We start from the raw sequence: 20,839 nt of genomic DNA on the forward strand, positions 1-20,839 counted from the left end.
TATTTTCTAGCCAGTGTTCCTTTCTCCAGCCTGCGTCATGTGCCAAAACAAATCAAAACCCCCGGCAGCTTTAGATTTAAAAAGGGCACACACCCCCCCTAGGATCTAAGTTTAGTAACAGATTAAGTAGCTTCAAGACCTACAATTGCACACACGGCCTCTGCAGAGGTACTGGGGTATGCTTTTCTTCGAATACCTGCCAAGTGTGTCTTTTCAATTAATCAATAAATTCACCAACTCGCCTTCACCCTGAGTCATCCTTACATCGCTTTTGTGGCACCCTTGAGGACTGGGTACACCTGAGTAGAGGCATCCTCAAGCTTTGGGGAGGGGTCCTTAGCCTGTAGCATAGACTCTGAGCTGTAGTTTATGTTGCCAATAACCAGAACAGGATCGTGACTTATGAGCTCATTTAACCTAAGGGTCTTTAATGAGCCTTGATTCTCATTTCCAAAATCAGTGAAACCATATGGGGGATCAGGGCTTCAACTCCTGAGTTCTGGTGTTGGGGAGGGGATCCAGTTCAGTTCAGAAGGGTGGATTATGATTTCTACCTGTCCTTCCACAGCTTAGGAATGAAGCTCTGCCTTTGCGCTCTCTCTCTCTCTCTCTCTCTCTCTCTCTCTCTCTCTCTCTAACTAACTGTTCTTTCATGTCACAGAAAGCATCTAAAACAAGACAGCTAAGAAGGTTTCTAAGACACACCATGAAAAGAACTATACAAGTCAGATCTGAGACTGCATTTTAATGTTCATTTTTTTGTGCCCTTCCATATATATTTTCAATCTTTCTCTATCCTCACCTTTGTCCTAGGAAGATGATGTTCATGTACTGCATCAAGTTCTCTCCATAGGATTTATTGGATGTCAGAAAATAATGAGATCTAGATATGTCCTTCTTCTTGCTCTGTTGCCACAGGTTGTGATACCGCCACAGTTTGCAGCATATGCCATACCATTTTCTTTTTGCTTTTTTTTTTTTTTTGAGCTGGGGACCGAACCCAGGGCCTTGCGCTTCCTAGGCAAGCGCTCTACCATTGAGCTAAATCCCGAACCCCTCCATACCATTTTCTTTTTTTTTTTTTTTTAAAGATTTATTTATTTATTATATATATAAGTACACTGTAGCTGTCTTCAGATACACCAGAAGAGGGCATCGGATCTCTTTACAGATGGTTGTGAGCCACCATGTGGTTGCTGGGAATTGAACTCATGACCTCTGAAAGAGCAGTCGGGTGCTCTTAACCGCTGAGCCATCTCTCCAGCCCCCAGCCATTTTCTAATCATGCATTTCGCTTCCCTTGCCTCATCATAGCTAGGAATAGGTATCACTCCTGGTACCCAGGTACAATGTGAGAAACACTGGCCTGGACACCTGCTGCCTGGACACCTGGGTTGTTATTCTGGATCCTTCTCATTCTCTGACTTGTTCACCTGTGTCTAGCTTGCCCCCCCCCCTGTTCTGTAAAACTGCCTTCTCTTTCTGCACTGCCTTAAGTAGCTTCCTTTCCCTTTTTCATGAGGGTTGCTCATATCCTATTCTATCAAATCTTTCTCTGGTTCATCACTTTGTCTGCCACTCAGTTATACATCCCCTTCAAACATTGGTGTTTCTTTCTACAAACTATCTTTACTTTGTTAGGGATTAAAGGTGTTACTAAGGGTGTGTCTGTATTCCAGCCAGAGTAGCCATGTTGCTGGATTAAAATTCCTCTGTGTATAGTCAAAGGACACTCCATCCTATCACAAGGACATTTTCTCAACTATGTTCACAGCAGCTTTATTTATAATAGCCAGCAAATGGAAACAACCTAGATGTCCCTCAACTGAAGAATGGATACAGAAAATGTGGTACATTTACATAGTGGGGTATTACTCAGGTGTTAAAAACAAATGATACCATGAATTTGCAGACAAATGGACGGAACTAGAACAAAGTCATCTTTAGTGAGGTAACCCAGACCCAAAAAGACAAACATGGTATGTACTCAATTATAAGACGATATTAGCTATGAAGTAAAAGACAATCATGCTATGGTTCACAGACCCAGAGAGGCTAAGTAACAAGCAGGACTTCACTGGGGAAACAAGGATCTCCCTGGCAAGGAAAAGGAATAAATTCTGCTGGTGGACTGGGTTTGGGGGGGATTGGGAACCAGGAGGAATCAGGTAGTGATGAGAAACTGAGAGAAACAAATGGTATTGGGGAACAGTTGGAAACATACTCAATAGAAATTCTATGAAATCTATGAGAGTAACCCTGGCAAAGACCTCCAGTAATGGAGGGCATACACAGATCATCAACGGGCCTTCTTCTGTAACCAGGCAAGGCCTCAAGTGGACACTAACTCAGACACAAAACCTTCAACCCACAATTTGCACTGACTGTAGAGTGTTCTGGGACTGGAGCCTGGCAGAATCATCATTAAAGAGACCAGAGAGACTTCATCCAGCAACTGATGGTAGCAGATGCAATGTCACACAGCCAAACATTAGGTGGAGCTCGTGAGTTCTTCGGAGGAGTGGGAGGAAGGGTTGGAGCAACCAGAAGAGACAGGGGCACCAAGAAAAAAATGAGAACACGGCCCACAGAATCAACAGACTGGGACTCATGGGCCCTCGCAGAGATGAGGAAGCCTGTAGGGGTCTAACCAGGGTTCTCTGCATACAAATTATGGCTGAGTCGCTTGTTGTCCTGTGGGAATTTCAGCGTGGGAGTGGGGATGGGAGGCTGATGGGACTCTTTTACCTACTTGTGGAATCCTTTTCCTCCTACTGGGTCGCCTTGTCTAGCCTTGACTTGGTGGTTTGTGCCTGGTCTTGGTGTATCTTGTAATGTAGTGATTGATTGATGTCACTGGGAGGCTGCACATTTCTGAGAGGAAGTGGAAGAGGGACAGGGCGAGTGGAAACTGCACCCTGGATGTAATATATGAGAGAAGAAAAAAAAAAAAAGAAAAAAAAACTAAAATAATAAATTTGACTTCACCTTAAAAATGTTCATTTTCCTTAGCTATTAGGTACATGTACATCAAAACAACTTTGTTTCTTACCTCAGAACACCATAGATCAATAAAACAAGTAACAAATGCTGGAGGAGATGTGGGGGAAAGAGAAGGTAAGAAGATTGGTGGGTTGGCTCTGCAGTCATCATAGCCTTTAATAAAGAAGACCTGAATATTTTCCTAGGGCAAGTGTGTGTGTGTGTGTGTGTGTGTGTGTGCTGTGGAGGCGCTACCTTAGATGCTGTCCTTCAGACCAGAAGGAAACAGTATATATGATGTCCTGCCATCTGAACCCATACTTAGGGGCGAAATGCAAACTTCCACCATCCTGATCCAGGAAGGACCTGATTGTCTAGGCTGACCATTCCATCCTTGTATGCTTTCCGTCAAAGGAACTGGAAGCCAGAACGCAGTCTAGACCGGACTTATAGTAGACAACATGGCGACAGTACTTTGGGGGCTTCAGTCGCCACAGTAACCAGACCACGCCCGCCTGGGCTGGGCGTGCTGAGAAGCTGAGCGGTTTCCACCTCGCCTCGCTTTTGCGACATTTGCAGCGACGTCACGACAGTTGAGGCCGGTGTCAGCCGATTTACGGCAGTTGAGGCCGGTGTCAGCTGATTTACTGCAGCGGCGGCGGCGGCGGTGGCTCCTTGCAACCAGGCAGGGTGAGGTCGGCTGCACCTGCTTGGGGTCCCTCGGGGTCGCCCACCCGGAATTGCCCGGCTGGTCCTCCTCACGTACGCCGCCTTCTTTACCTCCTCTGCGGGGGCGCCCACAGCATCTCCTACAGACATGATTATCGCCTGAGGTGAAGCTTTGACAGGTAAGAGAGCTTTGGAGCCTCCTTGTGAAAGCCAGGCTTTAGAGCTTAGCCTTGGAAGGCAGGGGTTAAAGGTCAAGGGTCACGAGCCCTCCGGAGCTGGAGACCGTTCAGCTGTCAGATTGTTCTGGTTGGCTGCTGCTCTGTTTGGTACTTCTGCTTCAGACCATCTCCAGGAGCCTTTTTCTGCAGCGTTGGGGTCCGTCAGGATCCCTTTGGGGTCTCTAGCCTGGTGACATTTGCTGCTTGTGGAAGTGGCCCTAGTCTTTAGGTGGAACTGCTTTGCTCCCAGGGATTATCTGTTTGCTCCCAGGGTCGGGTGACTAGAGATGATCATGGGCGTTTATTGGTAATGTTCTTGCACTGGGTTCCCTATGTCCGGACTTAACTTTCCCTATTGGTACTACTGTTTGGTTGATGCTCCTGGCTAAGGGGCGACAACACTGTCTGTTAGAGGCTCGTCTTTGAGAGGCCACTTGCCTGCTGTCTTTTAGGACTTGCTCTGACAGAATGCCTGCTGTCTTTCTGACTGGTGGGCCCTGGCATTCTGAAACTATGTTCGCAGCTAGCGCTATCCTGCCTTCGATTTGAAAATTATGTCCTTTTTAATCCACCTGCAATGTCTGCACCTTAGGCGCTGTGCAGAACTCTCTGGTTTGTAAGCTCTTGCCGATTCAGGTACATCACAGACTGCATACGTGTTTTCTTGATGCTGACTTTAGTGCTTAGTTAGTACCAGCTATATATTCCGTTTCTTGTAATATTTCTCATGGGACAAAGACTTTTTTTTTTTTTTTTGGTTCTTTTTTTCGGAGCTGGGGACCGAACTCAGGGCCTTGCGCTTCCTAGGCAAGCGCTCTACCACTGAGCTAAATCCCCAACCCCGGGACAAAGACTCTTAATTCCCTTCTTTCTCTTCCTCCTCTTCCTCTCTCTCTCTCTCTCTCTCTCTCTCTCTCTCTCTCTCTCTCTCTTTCTTTCTTTCTTTCTAGAGGTTGTCTCTCCTTGTATAGCTTTGGCTGTTCTAGAACATGCGTAGAAATACATCCTAGTGCAGTACAGGCTGGCCTCAAACTCAGAGATCTGCCTGTCTCTGCTTCCTGAGAACTGGGATCAAAGGCATGTGCTAACAAACACACCCTGCTATGATTCTTCTCAATGATGTTTATTTCTTAGAGAACTTTCTTCCCAAGATTACAATGATCAAAGAAATCGAGTGGTTGGTATTTTGTTATCTAACATTTCCAGTTTGCTTCAGCTTTTCCTTTTGTAAGCAGTCTTATGATAGTATGGGGGTGGTTGTCAGACCCCAAAGGAAATTCACGTTGAAATTGTCTCTATTATAAAGAATGAAAAACTACTTTGATTTTTACCCAAAATTTCAGCTCTCTGGCACTTCAGGTTGGGAGAGCAAACTGCATAACAACCCAGGAAAGCCTTAGTGTCAAATGCCATTTAAGAATTAGCATTCCAGAGGGAGGGGTAGAGGCTGATGGATCTCTGTGAGTTTGAGGCCATGCCTGTGAGTTTCAGGACAGACCAGACTACACAGAAAGACCTTGTCTAAAGAACAAAACAAAACAGAACGAAATAGTGAGCTATTTTCTCAAAATTTCTACTTAAAATTTCTGCAGAGCTCTGCTTTCCTAGTAGGACAAAACATCTGGGTGACTGAATGAATCATATAAACTTAGTCCTACCTGTGGGAAGTTGAAATTTGGGGTACAAAGCCTTATCTAGATATTTTCTTTTATTATGAATACAGTTTTTATTATAAAAAGTTAAAGGAAATGGAACAGTTTTTCCCCTGTGAAAGTTCAGCATTCAGTCCTTTAAAAGCAGTGAGCAGTGCCTTTAGTCCTAGCATTCCAGAGGGAGAGGTAGAGGCTGATGGATCTCTGTGAGTTTGAGGCCATGCCTGTGAGTTTCAGGACAGACCAGACTACACAGAAAGACCTTGTCTAAAGAACAAAACAAAACAGAACGAAATAGTGAGCTATTTTGTGCTTCTCTCAAAACCTCAAGGTAACCTACCTCAAGAGAAGAGTAGGATAACCTCGTGTTGAAAGGAAGTCTTTAAGTTTGTTTCGAGGGCTGGAGAGATGGCTCAGTGGTCAAGAACACTGAGTGCTTTTCCAGAGATTCTGAGTTCAATCCCCACAACCACACGGTGGCTCGCAACCATCTATAACGGGATCCAATGCCCTCTGAAGACAGTGACAGTGTAGTCACATACATAAAACAAATAAATCTTTAAAAAAAAATTCATTTGATCCTTGGGTAGAGGTGTTCAGTGTCCATCACTGGGGTGGTTCAATATACCAGTTCACATTCTGCCCTATTATTCCAACTCTTACCGCCGTTTTCTTACCTATTCACCCAGTGGAGACCAATACAATGTGTGCGGGGTACCCGCTTTAGTCTGTGCTACTAAACGTGTGTTCTTTTGAGTGCCAGAGTTTTTAATTGTGTCGTGATTATATCGTTCTTGTTCTCCCAAGGTGACTAATGCTTCTAACCTCTGACTTTTAATTTAAAGAGGATTTAATTTTGTTCCAGTGTGTGTTGCTTGCATGACTACGTGCCCTATGTGTGCAAGCCTGTTGAGGTCAGGGGTAGGCATTGGGTCTCCTGGAGCTGAAGCTGTCCGAGGTGGTGAGTCACCCTGAGGTGGGTGCTGTGAACTGGAGTCAGGGCACTGTAAGGGTAAGGAGTGCTTTGGGCTGCACCTTTAGCCTCCTGCCCTGCGGTGTTTTAGACTGCACACGTGCTTTGGTTGATCCATCTGGGTGTATCCACGGCGTCTAACTTTCCTAGCACTGTAGAGGTTATTGCAATAGCAGTCTGTGAGACACGTGAAGGCCACATGTTTCCCGAGTATAAAGCAGTCACTGAAGCTCTGTCAAATCGTGTCGGAGAAAAAGCTAGAGAGGTGCGTGCTTTTGCAGGGTAGCTCTTGGGGGTTGCCATGGCCTGTGTTTTCCTTTTTGTAAAATTGACTATCCATCTAATTACCACGTTTATTTTGTAGTTCCCGTCTTGGTGTGTTGCTAATAGCAGAGACTCACAGATCTTTTTTTTTTTTAACCGTGACATGGGTTCTTGCTTATAGTCATGGAGGTCTGACTTTGAGTGGGCCTTTCGTGATGAGAGTTTTACATGGGTACTGAGGGAGCACAGGTATCATCTAGTCGGAGATAGGAAATGCACAGGTACGAGCATATGCGTGTGTACTGTGTACTGGCCTCTCTGCTTTTAAAAAATTACCTGTGTTTAATTATTGGGCTCCATCCTGAGGACTTTATCTGATTGTAATCACTTCCTAGAGGCCTCACCTCTGAATATCCTGGGTTAGTTTCCACTGGCTTTATTTATTACCTTGCAAAGAGGATTACGTTTCACCACTAAACCCTGGCGGACTTACTCCATAGCACAGATCGTTGTCAGTCTGCATGTTCAGCTGAACATGTGGAGGGTTTCCTAGACCCTAGTCCTGTAAGTTTTACAGATACATCCCTTCGCTTTACGCCATATGTCAGTGTCCTTTTCTGTAATGCACTTCACTAACAGACACTTTCGATTTTGATATACTAGATTTCCCCTTACATTTAGCCTGCGGTTACAGGTTTTGTTTCTGACGTTTTCTTGACTATATCTCAAAGTAAGTCCTCCTGTGTTAAGCATCACTGATTTCATAGTTTTCCTTTAAATGTTTCCTTTATGTATGTCATTACGTGCTGTGATCCAGTTCCTTTTCCATACAATGTGCCAATTTTCCTATGCTCATTCCCACTTTCTCCCACGTACGGGCTATATTTTGATGTTTATTCCAATGCTGGATCGTCTTCCTTTAGTTTACTTTTCTGTATGTGCTCTGATGCTATGCTTTTTGTGTTCATTTTAAGATTCATTATTACTGAGATGGGGTCTCACTTGAAGACCTGCCTGACCTCAAACTCTGCCGACCAGGCTGACTTCTGCCTTCTGAGCTAGGATTAATCCTGTTGCTGCCACACCCAGCTTACGTTTGTTATTTCTATTTGTGTTTTAGTGTATGTGCATGTGCGTGTGCCTGCATGTGTGTGTGTGTAAATGTGTAGGAGGGTGGAGGACAGACAAGGCAGTTGATCTCCTGGAGTTGGAGTTCCAGGAAGTTGTAAGTCACCCGATGTGGGGACAACTGTGCAAGGAGTGGGCTCAGGAGAGAAGATTAGGATTTTATTTTAGGATATGTTAAAGTTTCAGAACTTACTAGTTATGCAGAGGAGTTTGGAGTTCAGGAGACAGCCCTAAGCTGACAGGGGAACCCTCATCATGTAGCTAGCATTTTATTTTGAAGAGGGAATGTTTCATTGGTTTTTTCAGTGTGCCACAAAGCCACTGCTTCACTTGCAAAGACTTCAGCCAGTGCAGCACATGGTAAGATAGCAGCAGCCAGTGCAGTGGATGGTAAGACAGCAGCAGCCAGTGCAGCACATGGTAAGATAGCAGCAGCCAGTGCAGTGATGGTAAGACAGCAGCAGCCAGTGCAGTGGATGGTAAGACAGCAGCAGCCAGTGCAGTGGATGGTAAGACAGCAGCAGCCAGTGCAGTGCATGGTAAAACACTGCAGCAGCCAGTGCAGCACATGGTAAGACAGCAGCAGCCAGTGCAGTGCATGGTAAAACACTGCAGCAGCCAGTGCAGCACATGGTAAGACCGCAGCAGCCAGTGCAGCACATAAATGTAGCCCTTCATCTGACACTGAATAACACGCTTTTCTGTGCTCCCAGAGATTTCCAATGAGAAGATACATTTTCCCCCTTAAATCCAGGGATAGATATAAATGAGTTATAAATACTTTCAATACTGTGTGAAACTTACATTGTTCTCCTGAAATATGGAATTTTTATATGAGTACACTGTAGCTGTCCTCAGACACACAAGAGTCATCAGATCCCATTACAGATGGTTGTGAGCCACCATGTGGTTGCTGGGATTTAAACTCCGTGCCTCTGGAAGAACAGTCAGTGCATTTAACTGCCGAGCCAACTCTCCAGCCCAAAATACGGAATTTTTATACTCACTTTTTTGTTATTGCGCTGGCTAGGTTTATGTTCTATTGACAGAAGCCAGAATCACTGGGAAAAGGGAAGATTAATTAACAAAATCTCCCCGCCAGATTGGCCTGTGGTGCATTTTCTTGAGTGATGATTGATGTGGAGAGCCCAGCTCACTGTGGGCAGTGCTACTTCTGGGCTGGTGGTCCTGGGTGCTGAGCAAACCATGAGGAGCAAGCCAGCAAGCAGCATTCCTCTATGGTCTCTGCATTAGCTCTTGTCTCTAATTTCCTGCCCTAACTTCTTTGATTATAGACTGTGACGTGGAAATGTAGGGGAAATAAATCCTTTCCTATGAAAGTTGTTTATGGTCATGGTGTTTTATCACAGCAATGGAAACTTTAACTATAGAGATAAAGTCTCACCACGTATCTTGGCTGGCCTGGAACTTGCTATGTAATAGACTAGGTTGGCCTTGAACTCATGGAGATCTGCTGAGTGCTGGAATTAAAGGCTGGTGGAGGAGCACACCCAGCTTTATATCCACTTTTAAAACTGGATATTTTTAATCTCATAATTCTCAACACCAGAATTTAGCCCCTAGTCTAAATACCTAGTCTAGGTTATTATAAAAAGATGTACATTGTGTTTATCTGCATACATTAGGAAGTTGGGGGGATTTTCTTTTTTTTTTTCCTTTTCTTTTTTTTCGGAGCTGAGGACCGAACCCAGGGCCTTGCGCTTGCTAGGCAAGCACTCTACCACTGAGCTAAATCCCCAACCCCGGGGATTTTCTTTAATAGCACTGTTGAGAACAGTTTCTTTTCTATCAGTTTTCCTAGAAGTTATTTCAGGTCTTTGATCCAGCACTAATCTAAGAAAACCATGCTGGGGCCAGTTATATCACACTGTTCTATCTGGTGTGCGCGTGTGTGTACTCCTTAATGAATTTTACATATTTCCTATACATTTAGTCACTCGGTGGTTCATTCCCTCTGAAGGGTGCTCAGTGTCATCTTGACCAGCCAACCATCTTCATGGCAGGATTTGGTGACGAGCCCTGGGTCTTCTGCAGAGTTCTCCATCAACTTCAGTTACTTCTGACAGGATTGTAGAGCTCACCATGGCCTTCACCCTCTTTAAAGCACCACAGTTCATCTTGTGTTTTACATTTTGGCTCGTCTTCAGGCAGAGCACAGTAAACACTCTCTCTGAAAGCTTCCGGTGCATGATTGCTGATTCTCACTGCTACATGCATCATTCTCTGCTGGTACCTCTTCCTGTTTCCCCGAATTTACGCACGAGCAGCAGATGGGTCTCCTGAGCACCACTTGCCACTTACAGCACCACAAGTCATACACACACACACACACACACACACACACACACACACACACACTCACACACTTACACACACACACAGAGGCATCACACACACACACTCACACACACACAGGCACCACACACACAGGCACCACACACACAGGCACCACACACACACACACACACACACACACACACACACACACACACACAGAGGCACCACATACATTTATGGGGATCGAGGTTAGGAAAAGTAGAAGAAAGTCAGGAGAGTGTGCAGATGTGAAGGTAAAGAAGTGTTTAACAGGCTGCGTGAACTACATCAAGTGTTGCTGGTAGATTAGTTAACGTAAGGAGCAGGACTGAGCTTAGTTTAGCTTGGGGTTGATGGCCTAGTGAAGCAGCAGTCTGTAACTAGGCATTGTCTGTAGTCTCTAAGGAGGACCGTAATATAAATACGAATGCTGTAGCTTAGGTTACACATATCCTCCGAGTTCAGAGAGAGCCAATGGGAGAGCCGGTTCTTCTCCAGCTAAGGTGACTCATACCTTCATACTTACAGCGTGTTTTACTGATCTGATTTCTGAGACATTTTGACCTCTGGCTTGGTTGTCTCTTCTTCTAGGCGGTTTAATTAAGTTTATATATGGTAAAGTTTCAGGGCTCAACTTAGGGACTAAGGACAGTAGGAGGGAAATAGTAGCACTAATTAGAGGTCCTGGGAAGGTGAGAGGGAAGGCCATAAAACTGGTCGTTCTGCCAAGTGGAACCTGTTTCTGCTGCGGGGTGAGAGCCGATGGGCAGATCAGTAAGTGCTGAAGTTTGGTGCACACGCCTGATGGGCGAGGAGCTCTGGCAGCCAGGGCAGCCACAGAATTAAAAACACCAGTGATATGCCTGACAATCTGTGACTTACTTTTAAAATTGTGATTTATTTCTGTAAAGATAGCCACATAGTTCTTCAAAACCTAAGACATCGACCTAGGGCTGTTTCAGTAATGAGAAAATACGTACACTGCTATGTTAACATCCTCTGCTCTTGTGAATAGACAGCACTGGAACTTCCTTACACACAGCACTCCTAAAGTGCCAGCTTCATCGAGACAGCATTGTTTCCTTCCTTCCATCCAGATAGGAAAGGATGACCTTGTCAGCTGTGTGGCGTTGGAAGGTTGCGTCCCTCATAGCTCCAATTCCCGAACTGCTCTGTTAAGGAAGCAGCTGAGCGCTCAATTTCTTCCCTGCTTTTTCTGACCTAGCCATCTCTTCATTGTTGGCTTGTTTTTCTAAGTCGTTAATAAGGGCAAAGACACAAAGAACATTCATTATCTTCTTGTTACGTTTTTGTTTTTGGTTTTTTTTTCTTGAGATGATCTCACTGTGTAGCGTTGCTTGTCCAGGAAATCAGTGTGAGGACCAGGCTGACCTCAAATTCATAAAATCCTGCTGCTTCTGCTTCCTCAGTGCTAGGATTTTAGACATATGCCACTACCTTGTCACAGAAATTCATAATATCAATGGCCACTTTGTTGATGGCAGACCGCAGCGATCTTGACCTGGACACACTCTCTTGACAAATGATGTAGGACCAGCCTCTGAGAGTCCAGTGAGCCTTCGCAGCCTTGTCCTTTTCCTCACTGCCGTGGCGAGTATGTTTAGCTCTTAGGTGTTCAGTTGCTGCTTTCTGCATCTCTCATTGGTGGAACAATAGGTAGTGCCTGCACTAGTTCCCATAGCCCCATTTTCACAAGAGTCTGAGTTTGTCTGTGAGGAATAGGAGGTCTCCCTAGTGCTCAGAAAGAGCACAGACCGAGAAGATGTCGGTGCCTTCGTGAACATGGTCACTGTCCTAGGATGGAAATACATCTCTTTTTTTGCATTTAAAAGTTATAAAAACAGTATAGAAAAATTAACATTCTTCTTTTTATAGGTTATTTTATTTATTTACATTTCAAATGTTATCCCCCTTTCCCATTCCCCCACATTAATATTCTTATACTTGATTAAAAGGCATGTGTGTATATATTAGGCTTGTGTGCACATTTGTGGAGCAAGTGCATGCTTGATGCCGAAGGTTAGCAGGAGTTGCAGATGGTGTGAACTGCTGTCTACTTCAGCATGGCCTTCTTTAGGGCCTCTCTTCAAATGCAGTTACATTGGCTGGCAGGGGCTTCGACGTGTGAGATTTTGGGAGGACACATACTTTGAGTTCACAAGAAAATACATTGCATACAACTTGAGCGTTTTACTTACTTGTCTGTAAAAATACAAAAGAGAGTTTGTAGACGGTTACACTAATTTGAATATGAACAATATTGCTGGTGCTGTTTGATAATGGTATTGTGTTTATCCTGAAGAAGAGTGCTTTCATTTTGTAAGTTCTGTGTTTAAAAATATTTAAGGGTGATACACATAATTTTCACGATACACATAATTTATTTTCTAATATTTAAGCTTTCTCCCCATGGACAAAATTCCCATGGCTGAACTTCTGATTTTTCTTTCCAACTTTCACACCGTGAGATAAACAATAGTCACCTCCTTTGGAAAGTGTGGAAACACCTTCTAGTTGTTGTCAAGTGTGCAATCTTTTTAACTTTTGGGCCGTTTTGCTGTTGTATTCCCTCCTTGTCTCGGGGTTAGAGGGACACCTGGTTGCTGAGAGCTGCCTTAGAGAGTACTTTGAGACCAACACCCTTGGGTCTGAAATGGGAAAGGGCAGTCCTGCTTCCAGGGCCATCGTCCCCGGAGCTCAGACAGCATGAGACAGTTGAACAGGTGAACGTGCTTTCCAGTTGCAGCTCTGAGCTCTGACCCTCGCATGTCTACAGCAAGTGCTTCTCCACCGAGCCATGCCTCCAGCGATGTATTTTCTGTTTCCAGAGGCATCTAGAATTGAAATGTTTTTATTTATTAGATAATGCTATAGTTTGGAATATAGCATCTCTCCTGAAAATACTAGTTAGAAAATGTTAATATACAGTCAGTGCTTTGGAGAGTTAGTGATGTAATTTCTTCAAGCATTCCCATTAAACTTAATACACTTTTAGTCATTTGATTAATAGTTTTACTCTTGGCCTTTCCATGAATATATGATTTTTTTTTGTTTCAATGATTCCTATGACTTGGTTCATTTCAATCCACTATAAAGATTTTTGGGATATATTTCTTTTCAAGCAATAGATGGTAATGTTAGCAATATGGAGACTGTAGAATTAATAAATAATTGACTAGTTGAATGCTGGTGATCGATTGAAGACGACACTCCATAAATTTATATTGCCCCTTTCCTACTTCAGGTAATTCCTAGTGATATCATTGGCTCAGCTCAGAGAAGTTCAGATTTAGATTCTTGTGGTCTGATGATTAAACTTGTTTTAAATCCTGTGATCTAATGACTAAATCCAGTTAAATCTGGACTAACTTGCCCATTTCTCATTTTTAATCAGTTATATAGAGATAGGTCTATCCATAGAAGTATTTGTTATGATTTAGTGATGTAAGCCACATTATCCTTTATTCCATGTTATTTCCTGAGTATTTCTGGTGGCTTTTCTAAAGTTTCACTTTTATTTAATTAAACTTTTAAAGGTTTACATAAAAAAATGTTTTTAGGTACTTACTACCATCTACTCATTGGTCCTAGGTCTGCTTTCATTGCCTTTAGCTTGGGTTGGGTTTTGAGTAGATCCTGGACTATCTAGAGGAATGGTGTTTTATTCCCAGAGATCCTGGGGTTGCATTCAATGCTTTGAGCTTGATTGTCTGCTTGGGGGAAATCTTTGGTGATAAGATTGAAAGCCAATGTCATCACCATGGAAAAATGAACTCCTTCCAAATATGTTTCTCCAGAAAGTCTTTGTTGAGGAGGCCATGCTTCTAGGAACACACTGTTCTGAATTTACTAAAGTCAGTTTGGAGTTTAGTTTTTCTTGCTAATGTCTGATAGGAGTATGGAAATAATTGCAATCTCACGATAGTTTGTGCTAATATAGTATAAATGACTTTATTAATAAGGATGTTTCTTGAGTTTTTTCTTTAAATGTATACCTTTTATTTATAATAAGGAAATATTTTTGAAGAAACAGACTGGTGAAAGCTATAAATTGCAAGAAAAAAAAAGTGTTGTATAGGTTGTTTCTGGTAGACATTCTAATGTCCCTCAACCTTCTTAGGTTGTCTTTTCTCTTTAGACAGTTTCTTTTGATTGACCACGTGTCAGGCTGTAGGATGTTCCAGGCCTGGCATAGTTCTCTGTGGAGTACTCTTTATCCCATCCTTGTAACTTCCCGGAACTCAACATTTGCTTAGGTCTTTAGCCATGTGGTTGTAACACAAGCGGTTTAGCAAAAAGTTATGTTATATGAAGCAGTGATTCCTCATGTTCATGATTTCCTACAAAAATACCTTGAGTACACAGTGATTAATTATCATTTCAAATTTAAATCTCCTCGCTAGAAACACACCTTAATTTAGGTGCAGTTGTTTAAGGACATTATTTTCCTCCAGGTTTCAGCACTACAAAGGACACACGTGACCTCTGGAGTAAATGTGGTTAAGTGAGTTTCTCATTAAGTGTGTTCACTCAATGTTTAGCACACAGTGAAACAGACCTTTTAGTTTGTTTCGGAAGGGAAGTATTTTATACTACTTTGGAAACTTACTGAGGTTTGAGGCCCTCCTCACTCAAAGAGTAAGGGAGACTATAGGTTCTGGTGTCAGGGTGCTGATCTAGGTCCGTCACTTGTCTCTGCATGACTCTGTCAAATGACTTTGTCAAAAGACAGTGCCGTAGGACTTACTTACAGAATGCAAGAAAGGGTTGAGATTACATGTATTTCCATTTACCCCTACACAAGGCTTAGAAGGATTCTCAGACCATGAAAGTTCTTTACATTCTTGTCCAGTGATTGCTGGTATAGTCTTTAAGTACCATGTTTTTTGAGTACAGTTTTGGATTTGACTGTTTTACTCTTGGAGGCAGAGGACTTGGATCCAAGCACTGTAGCTTACTAGCTCTCTGCCTCAGGGCAGGCAATGCTTATGTTTCATTTCTTGTCTTCTATGCTGGAAGACTGTTTTAGGACTTGAAATAAAATGGTGCACTTAAAGTTGCTGTATACACTGATGTGATAAATCAACGTGTGTTGAAATGATTAGACTTCCAGTAGTAAAATTTAAAAGTTGTGAATGCCTCCAGTAAGTACTTTTGCCCAGTGTTTTAAGCCCCTGACTTTGGGAGTAAATATAAATGAACTACTTTTATTTGAGAGGATTTTAAGTGGTTAAAATTTGGTATTTAGAAAATATACTTATTTTCAAATTATACAAGTCAACTTCATAATAAAGGCATATAATGTGTTTTAAGAAGAATATCTGACATTATTCTTATTACATTTTCAGGTTTGAAAAACACAATGGCAGGAAACAGTCTAGTTCTGCCCATTGTTCTCTGGGGCCGCAAAGCACCCACACACTGTATTTCGTCAATACTGCTGACAGATGATGGGGGCACGATTGTGACTGGATGCCACGATGGACAGATATGTCTCTGGGATCTCTCAGAAGAGCTGGAAGTGAGTATTCGAATGTTTGCTGCACATTTAAAACACGAGTCAGTAATTGCTAGCACATCGTACAGCACACTGCCTGCCCTTACTGTTCAGTGTCTGGGCATTATCTCTTTCAGTCCGAGCCTGGATATTGATAGTGACTACTTAAACATGATTACTGATTGAAAGACCAACTTTCAAAAAATTATTTAGGTGTGTATGTGTGACTCTGTGTGTATGTGTGACCCCGTGTGTATGTGCACATGCTGCTGGATGTTCACAGAGACCCAGAGCCGGAGTTACAGGGGTCGTGAGCCAAACTTAGGTCATCTGAAAGAGTGGCACATGCTCTTAACCCCGTGCCATCTCTCTAGCCCCAAGGCTAACTGTGTAAGCTATTATTTACAGCAGCATATTTCTGCCTCTCTAGGTTAATCCCCGAGCACTATTATTTGGTCACACAGCAGCCATCACTTGTTTGTCAAAAGCCTGTGCTTCTGGAGACAAACAGTACACCGTGAGTGCGTCCGCAAATGGGTAAGTCACAGTCTGCTTTTTCTTTTCAGTTTTTTGGTCAGGTTTCTCTCCCCACCCCCCAAGTTTTTATGTCTTAAAAAGTGTGGATCTTGGCTGAGCGTGGTGGTACACACCTTTAATGCCAGCACCTAAGAGGCAGAAGCAGGTAGATCACTATGAGTTTGAGGCCAGCTGAATAGACAGAAAACTCTAGGCTAGCTAGGGCCACACAGTGAGACCCTGCCTAAAAAAAGGCTGCAGCTTTTATTTGTTAGTTAAAAGTGTGTTTATAGGGGCTGGGGAGGTGACTCAGTTCAAGAGCACTCACAGCTCGTCTAGAGGACCCACTTTCAGTTCCCAGCACCCATGTTGGGCAGCCCACAACCACTTGTAAGATCAACTCCAGGGAATCCCACCTCTACTGGACTCTACGGTACCCACATGCACATAGCACATCCTCAGAGAGACTCACACATAAACACACAGGGAAAAATACAAGTAAGTCTTAGAAATTGTGTTTATAGGTTGCCATGTGACACTGATATTTTCATACTTTCTAACCAGCACCCCTAGGGGGGATTTTCTTTCTATTGCAGCATCTTCTTGCGCTGTCTAAATCTGAAAGAGGATGTTTGGATGTTTGAATTACAGTTTTAAGAATACATGTTTTCACAAATAATTTTCTGTGATACTTTATTGCCTTTTTTTTGCCTTTGAGAAACCCAGGCTATCACGAAAGGAAAAGCATGATCATAGCTTACACAGCGTTTTTATTGAGTCAGCTGGCAACTCCGGGGTTTTTAGGAAACTCGAGTGATGCCATGCTGTCTCCGGCTGGGAGGCAGAGCTCTGCCAAGCTTTTGCTGTTGTGATGCTGTGTGCTCATGTGATGCTGAAGCCAATTCCCCTGCCTCAGGACGGGCCTTGAGTGGAGAGGCAGCCACTGATCAGTCTCAGTAGGGTCCAGAGGGGGAAGAACTTTAAAAACATTTTTTTTTGACACAAGTTGGGGAACTTGTAAGACTTTATGTGAAACATCTTTTCTCTTCTATAATTTTTTGGTTGTAATTTATATGAATTTTTTGAAGCAGCAAGAGACAATATTAAGTAAAAACAATACTTTTTTTTGTTATGGTCATAAAGGATCATTTTCATTGGTACACTTGTTTTATGGTGAATGCTGATTGAAAATTGTTTCAGCAAGGTATGGTGATGTCTGCCTGACACACCTGTTATCCCAGCACTCCAGAGAGAGGCAGGATTGCTGCAAGTTACAGGCTGTTATCGGCCTTTAATACCTAGAAAATTCCATGCCAACCGGAGCTACATAGCAAGACTCTGGCTCAACTATCAAACAACAGAAATATTTTTATATCATTTGAGATGTAACAAAATGAAAAACTTTAGTATCATTGCATTTTTGTTGCAGGATATTTGATCACAGGGTGAACCTTCGAGATTGTGTTAGTTACTGAAAAAAGTTTCTAGTTGTGGTGTGGCTCTGTCCTTAGCACACAACTTTAATCTCTCTGGCTAGAATATAGACATATCACTAGTACACACATTTAATACCAAACAATGGAGGTAAAGCTGTTTTGTAGAAGGAAGCACTCGTGTTTAAAAGTTATATGTAACTGAGTTGCAGACAAGTGACAAATCAGAAAGATTGGACAGAATAGCAGGTACGTCCAACTCTCACAAGAAGAGAGAATAGAGGGAAGCTCCTGAAGAAAGAGCAGTGCAGGGAGAGGAGGCAGTTTTACTGGACAGTTGTACAGAGACAGGTTGAGGGGAGAACAAGCTAGACACAGGTGAAGACAGAACAAGCCAGAGAATGAGAGGGAGTCACGAGATTAGAACAGATTGCTAGAGTTAGTATGAGTCAAACAGAGCAATACAGGAAGGGCAGAGATAGAGAGAAGCCAGACTGAATCAGTCAGCTTGGAGAGGAGCTCGAGCCAGAAAAGCTTAGCTGAATCAGACAGCCAGAGATCAGAAAGGACAAGAAAGGGTAGTAGTCTAACTCAGCAGTGAGCCTCAGAGACAGCCAGAGATCAGAAAGAACAAGGAAGGGTAGGAGGCTAACTCATCAGTGAGCCTCAGAGACAGCCAGAGATCAGAAAGGACAAGGAAGGGTAGGAGGCTAACACATCAGTGAGCCTCAGAGACAGCTAGAGATCAGAAAGGACAAGGAAGGATAGGAGGCTAACTCAGCAGTAAGCCTCAGAGGCTGGAAACCTTCTGGGCCTACATAAGATGGCACAGAGGCCAGAAGCCTCTGACTAGGCCTCCGCCAGCAAATAGAGGGAGCCATCCTCGGAGGCAACAATTACATCCAGTGAATGAAAGTCACTCTACACATTTTATTAATATTTTTCTGTTAAGTAAACCTTATTTCTTTAAAAGACAAGGCGTAGCAACATGTATAATTTTCAGTGTATTCTTTAGTTTGAAATACAAGGACTTTGGTGTTGATGTAATAAAATGCTTTAGTGGGGCTGACATTTGGGGCTCTGTTGGTTTTAGCTGCTTGTGATTTGCATGTGCAGGGCACACTAATGGAGCCCTTGGCTCTCAGACGTTCAGATGACAGCTTTATCTTTGGCTGTTCATTCAGTCCTTGCAGATCACGTCCAGGTTGGCTCTGCTTCTTTATTACCTTAACTTCGAGCTTCTGGACGAGGGAACAGCTGCTGCTGGGAGCAGCCAGTATCAGAAACCTCTGCAAGGGAGAAGGAACATTCTGGAGAGCCTCACTTAAGTTCTGCCAAGAACTACTCACAAGACTCTACCAACCAGTGAGGAATCAGGAGTGCGTCCCCATTACAAGACTGATGTAGACTGAAATGGGGTGTTGACGGTTAGAAATGGGGTTAGAATAGTGAGAGAGGGGAATGGAAAATTTGATCAAGAGCAATAATGACTATAAACCTCTTTCCTTCCTGCACTATATTAGTTCCAATGGAAGCTAAACTGTAAGCCACTGTGACAAGGTTACTGTTGTAAATTAGATCCAGGATGAGCTATTATTTTGTCTTATAGAGAGATGTGCCTCTGGGATGTGAATGACGGCAGATGTATTGAATTTACAAAATTAGCCTGCACACATACTGGCATACAGGTTTGTATCTATTTCTTTGTCTAAGTCAACACAGTTCATGACAAGTGCATCATTAAGACATGGGACTCACTGGCCAGCCAGCTTACAGATGCGTTTCAGGCCAGTGAGAAACAAACAAACAAACAAATAAGGTGCCTGGAGAATGACAGACGAGGTTGTCCTCTGGTCGCTACAGGTATGTGCACACACCAGCTGCACTCATGTAAATGCAAATTGCTTCCATTTTATATTATTTTAGTGTAAAAGCTGTGTTAAGCTCATCATATGCAATCATTTTGATTTTCATACAATTTACAATTATGGCTTAACTTCTGGCTTATGTTTTAGGGGAATTATTTATTTCTGCTGAATATATTTTGAGTACTTACAAAAAATCTAATTCTGTTGTAGACCTTCTGTGTTTAGATTAGCAGTCATATATAAATAGAAGACACCTTTTGGCAGATTCCTGGGTAGTATGGCAACTTATTCTGTCCTCCTCGCTCATTCAGATCCAGAAAGAAATTGTTTAATAATAATAATAATAATAATAATAATAACAACAATAACAACAATAGCAACAATTATATTTACTATTGTTGTTATTGTTATTACTGTCTTCATCATCGTTATTATTATTGTTGTTGTTATTATTGAGACAGGACCTGTCTACATAGCTCTGACTATTCTGGAATGTACTATGTAGACCAGGCTTCCTTTGAACTCACAGTGATCTGCATGCCTTTTGCCTCCCAAGTACTGGGATTAAAGGTATGTAGCATTACATTGGCAAAGGCTGTTTTTATGTACAGAGATGACCTTTGGTGACATTTGTACTTACTGAAATTACATAAAAATAGCAATTTATTAAACAATTATGTACAACATTTTATGTTAATATTTTTGAGCATTTCATATGCATTTAGTCCATTTTCATCACACTTCTCCACTCCCAAGTTCTCCTGGGTCCCCTTCCACACCCACTTCTCAAATTCTCGTCCTCCTGGTCTGTAGATATTATGGTTTCTACTGAGTTCAGTTAGTGTTGCCTCTGTATGTACCTGGGTGACCACTTGGGCATGAGCAACCCGTGAGGGGGCTTAAGGTCACTGAAGAGCACTAACTCACGTCCCTGAGCAGCTTACCGGAAGCTGGAGGGGGTGTAGCGGTAAACAGTTAAGGCACTCTCTGCGTGGCTCTACGCCCACCCTCGGTCTTTATATTCTAATATGCCTTAACGAGCTCAATGGCTGGCCACTTCCAAACCTCCACACTGCTAGCACACACTTCTCTGGTATTCCTGAGTTACTGCATTCTAAAATCTGTGCTTTATCCCTGCTGCTCCAGACCCAGTCAGGGAAGTGGCTCCTGGGGCTGCTTTTCCGAGATTCTTACTTGGTGGGTTCTTCTACAGCTCTCATGTTTGTATCCTCTTCCTTCCTTCCTTCTGCCCTGGCTATTTCCTTTTCCCTGTCCTGTGTT

The 20,839-nt window shown here is 43.0% G+C and overlaps 1 protein-coding gene across 2 annotated transcripts in view; it reads left to right on the forward strand.

Annotated features, from left to right (window-relative positions):
* The first annotated feature begins 3,623 nt into the window (after positions 1–3,623).
* Wdr7 (WD repeat domain 7) overlaps positions 3,624–20,839 on the forward strand; it is a 282,598-nt gene continuing 265,382 nt past the window's right edge. For both annotated transcript variants that reach the window (NM_023975.2, NM_001395078.1), the window contains 4 exon segments: positions 3,624–3,830; positions 15,593–15,765; positions 16,172–16,278; positions 19,300–19,378. In NM_023975.2, the coding sequence (NP_076465.1) occupies positions 15,607–15,765; positions 16,172–16,278; positions 19,300–19,378 (345 nt within the window). In that variant the 5' untranslated portion in view covers positions 3,624–3,830; positions 15,593–15,606.

Source organism: Rattus norvegicus, chromosome 18 (assembly GCF_021556685.1).
Source record: "Rattus norvegicus strain SHRSP/BbbUtx chromosome 18, alternate assembly SHRSP_T2T, whole genome shotgun sequence".
Lineage (NCBI taxonomy): Eukaryota > Metazoa > Chordata > Mammalia > Rodentia > Muridae > Rattus > Rattus norvegicus.